This window comes from Engraulis encrasicolus, chromosome 4 (genome assembly GCF_034702125.1).
Source record: "Engraulis encrasicolus isolate BLACKSEA-1 chromosome 4, IST_EnEncr_1.0, whole genome shotgun sequence".
Classification (NCBI taxonomy): Eukaryota; Metazoa; Chordata; class Actinopteri; order Clupeiformes; family Engraulidae; genus Engraulis; species Engraulis encrasicolus.
Window position 1 is genome coordinate 4,159,433 of NC_085860.1, and position 3,516 is coordinate 4,162,948.

The following is a 3,516-nucleotide window of genomic DNA, read 5'->3' on the forward strand; positions in this document are numbered from 1 at the left end:
ACAGGAGTGGAATAAAGTCATCCAAAAACAATGTGAAAGACTGTTGGAGAGCATGCCAAATCACACGAAAGCTGATATTAAAAACAGGGTTGTTCCATGAAGTACTGGTTTCTGAACACTGAATTGAAAGTTAAATCATTTAAATTGTATTGTTTTAAAGTGAATACTATCTTGAATTCTTAGCAGTGTTTGAGGTCTGAAAGCATTGCATCATTTGTGTTATTCTGACCATTTGTAATTTTCTGCACATAAATGATGGGTAGTCATGGGTGAGCGGTTAGGGCGTCAGACTTGCATCCCAGAGGTTGCCGGTTCGACTCCCGACCCGCCAGGTTGGTGGGGGGAGTAATCAACCAGTGCTCTCCCCCATCCTCCTCCATGAGTGAGGTACCCTGAGCATGGTACCGTCTCACCGCACTGCTCCCCATGGGGCGCCACTGAGGGCCTTGCACGGGTGAGGCATAAATGCAATTTCCTTTTGTGCAGTGTGCAGTGTTCACTTGTGTGCTGTGGAGTGCTGTGTCACAATGACAATGGGAGTTGGAGTTTCCCAATGGGCTTTCATAAATGCTCTAAATGACAATATTTTCACATAAAATACAGGGGAAATGTTGACAGGCCCAGTTTATATGGTGGAATAAAACACATTTTAATTTTAATTAAACATATAGGCCTAAGTAATAAAATAAAATCAATGGAACTGAACATTTTGAAATAATGTCATTGTTTTCCAGAGCAACACACACACACACACACACACACACGGAAATACACCGAAATTTTCAAAATGTTCGACCAGTTTATCATTATGGCCAGAAGCTGTTATAGGAATGCAATGCTTAACCACTCTCTCCTGCACACTCATCTGCTGTCTCCTTTGTCAGACGCTCCTCCCTTTTAGTCCAACAAATCTAGCATTTGACACAGACCAAATTGCAGTAGTAATCATTCCAAGTTTTTTGTAATCCCCGGTTATATTTAATCACATATAAAAAAAAACTACCGATTTATATTTAAGGGGTATATATATTTTTTCAAGGTCAAAGTTCCCATTCATTTCCCCATAGGTAGGAGATACGTGGTGAAATGGCTAAAACTTCAGTAGGGACTTATTCAAATAAAGACAAAGACTTGATGTGTTTAAAAGATAGTTGGGGAAAACATAGAACAAATTGCAATAGCTAATAGTTCCTAAGTAGAAACCATATGGTAATTTGTTTTATGTTTTCCCTTTTTAAACTAGATTGTCTCGACTAATTCTTGTAAAATGTAACTGCTGGATTCATTCTGAATAGATAAGGATCTCTAATTGCTAAGCCTAGGCCTACTCCTGTTCTTTTTGTGGGTATGCCTGCCTATTAGCCTTCTGACTGTGTCCAGTCAGAGCTCAATTTACCATTGGTAGGCCTTTGTCTTGTCAGTAGGCTATGTTGGATAAAAACTGGTGGGTACTTTTCGCCAGATGTATTCGCTTTAGGGGGCTCGTGCTTGAGCAGGGCGTTCTCTTCCCTTGGGATTCTCCGGCATGTTCATGGTTAGTTCGTAGCTGTCAGTTCAGTTCAGTTCAGCCCACTGACCGTCCGCTGGAGGCGGAGTCTGAGTGACTTGGCCTCAAACTTTCAGATCCTTCCTCCGCTAACATACCCGCGAAGAGCCAAGATGAGACATTGAACGGGTTTGGTGTGATAACTTCTTCCTGAAGAATGGAAACAATGAAAACACCCCCGCACCAACTGGCAAACTGCTGATTTGGACTTCAATAAGTAAGGGCTCTTTTGAATAGCCTAGTCTATTAGAAGTCGTGTTATAGACTTGATGGAATAACGTTCTTCTTGCATCTTGCTTTATTTTCTTGCTTGAGGACTACTGTCGGCGACGCACAGTTTATTGTCCGTATGTTTTTGACGTTCAGTTTCAGAAAAAATAGGCATAATTGAAAGGCTTTACTTTGCCTATACGTATCTCCCCTTTACAGTCAATGAATCGAGGTGTAGAACTGTTGCTAACAAATAACAACTTTGGTCTATTATGACCAAGCGCAGCACGATAAATAAATATGACATTCATGATAGATTATGGTAAATTAATGTATGTAATGCACATGCGCAGTGACCGGTATGAAAGCTATGTCCAGAGCGGTGCGGTACGGAGGAGAAGTCGTCATCGGGGTCGATAAACAATAGCACTTTGTTGACACAGCAATAGCACAACTATCTGTGATCATGGAAGAGCTGTGTGTGAGTGATTTCACTCGTGAGAGCTCTCTCTCTATGCGGGCCTGAGTGCAGCTGGATGAGACACTGCTGTCTGATGAGGGGACTTTTGTCTTCGTGTCCCATATAGCTGAACAAGGATGAGGGGGTGGAATAATAGTAAAAGCAAAGGTGGAACCAATTAACATATATGTTATCATGGAACACACTTTGGTTGTCTGTGAAGCTCATGTGGTATAGTTTTGTTCAGGGCAAGTGTTGAAGAGTGGAGAGGAAATGGTGAAAAGCAGCTGTGTCGAATTATGCGTGGAGGGCATAAAAACACCTGTCTCCCATCCCCCCACCCCCCCATCTCAGAGGCTGCTGCTGTCTAACCCTGACATCTCCACTTTGACCTCCCATTCCATCTTCTCCTCCTACAGGGAAAAAACGACTGGAGGAGGAGGCCATATCCGTCATCCTCGTGGGGCACTCAGTCTCCTTTCTTGGATTACCCGTCAACCTCTGTAAGATTAAACATTTACAGTACCCGTGGGGGATTCCAACACTCATCTTTTGTTTCCCATTAGGGAAATCTAGGACTCCCATTTCAGATTCCCTCTCATCTTCGAGGACTTCCCAAATATTTGTGAGATCACTTTTCGTCCTGTAGGCCTATCCTCCAGGATTTACCCATCATCCTCAGCAGTGCGTGAATATGGATGGGGCGGCGGAGGCGTTTGGTCAGCAGCTTTACATGCAAGATGCCGACGGACGCGCTTTTCTGGTGCTCAACCGGCACAACCGCAGCGTGACGCAGCCCTACGGTGGCCCGGAGGCAACGTTCGTGGAGCACCACAACGTCTTCAGTGCTAGAGGGGGACCCCCCAGGCGTCATGGTTCCCACACCGACCTGAGAGGCGCTCCCCACCAATACCACCAGGCCAGAGCGGGGCCGCCCCAGCGAGCTCCGTCCCCCCTGCTCAACTACCAGCTGCACCCGGAGCTGCTGAGGCCCTACCAACCCCACAGCAACCAACCGCACCTGGAGCACCATCACGGCCCTCACACGCTACAGCCATACACTGACCCATACCCTCACCAACTCCCATACTCACCTGCCCACCACCCCCACCAGCACCACCATCTCCACCTCCATCAACCTCCCCTCCCCTCCTCTCTGTCCGAGCCCATGGACCTGACCCCACCCCCCTCCCCTGCAGCTGGCCAGTCCTACTCTCTGGTGGTGCGCAAGGCTCGGATCCCGCTGCCGCTGGCCACCTTGCACCCACGAAACCTCACAGAGGTCAAAGGTCATGCACAG

At 46.5% G+C, this 3,516-nt stretch overlaps 1 protein-coding gene across 1 annotated transcript in view; it reads left to right on the forward strand.

The window, feature by feature from the left end:
* The first annotated feature begins 1,653 nt into the window (after positions 1-1,653).
* The window catches only part of LOC134447207 (cingulin-like protein 1), a 22,555-nt gene continuing 20,692 nt past the window's right edge, over positions 1,654-3,516 (forward strand). The window contains exons 1-2 of the mRNA XM_063196562.1: positions 1,654-1,763; positions 2,636-3,516. The exon at positions 2,636-3,516 is cut by the window's right edge and continues 393 nt beyond it. Of these exons, the coding sequence (XP_063052632.1) occupies positions 2,911-3,516 (606 nt within the window). The 5' untranslated portion in view covers positions 1,654-1,763; positions 2,636-2,910. The remainder of the gene's footprint in view (positions 1,764-2,635) is intronic.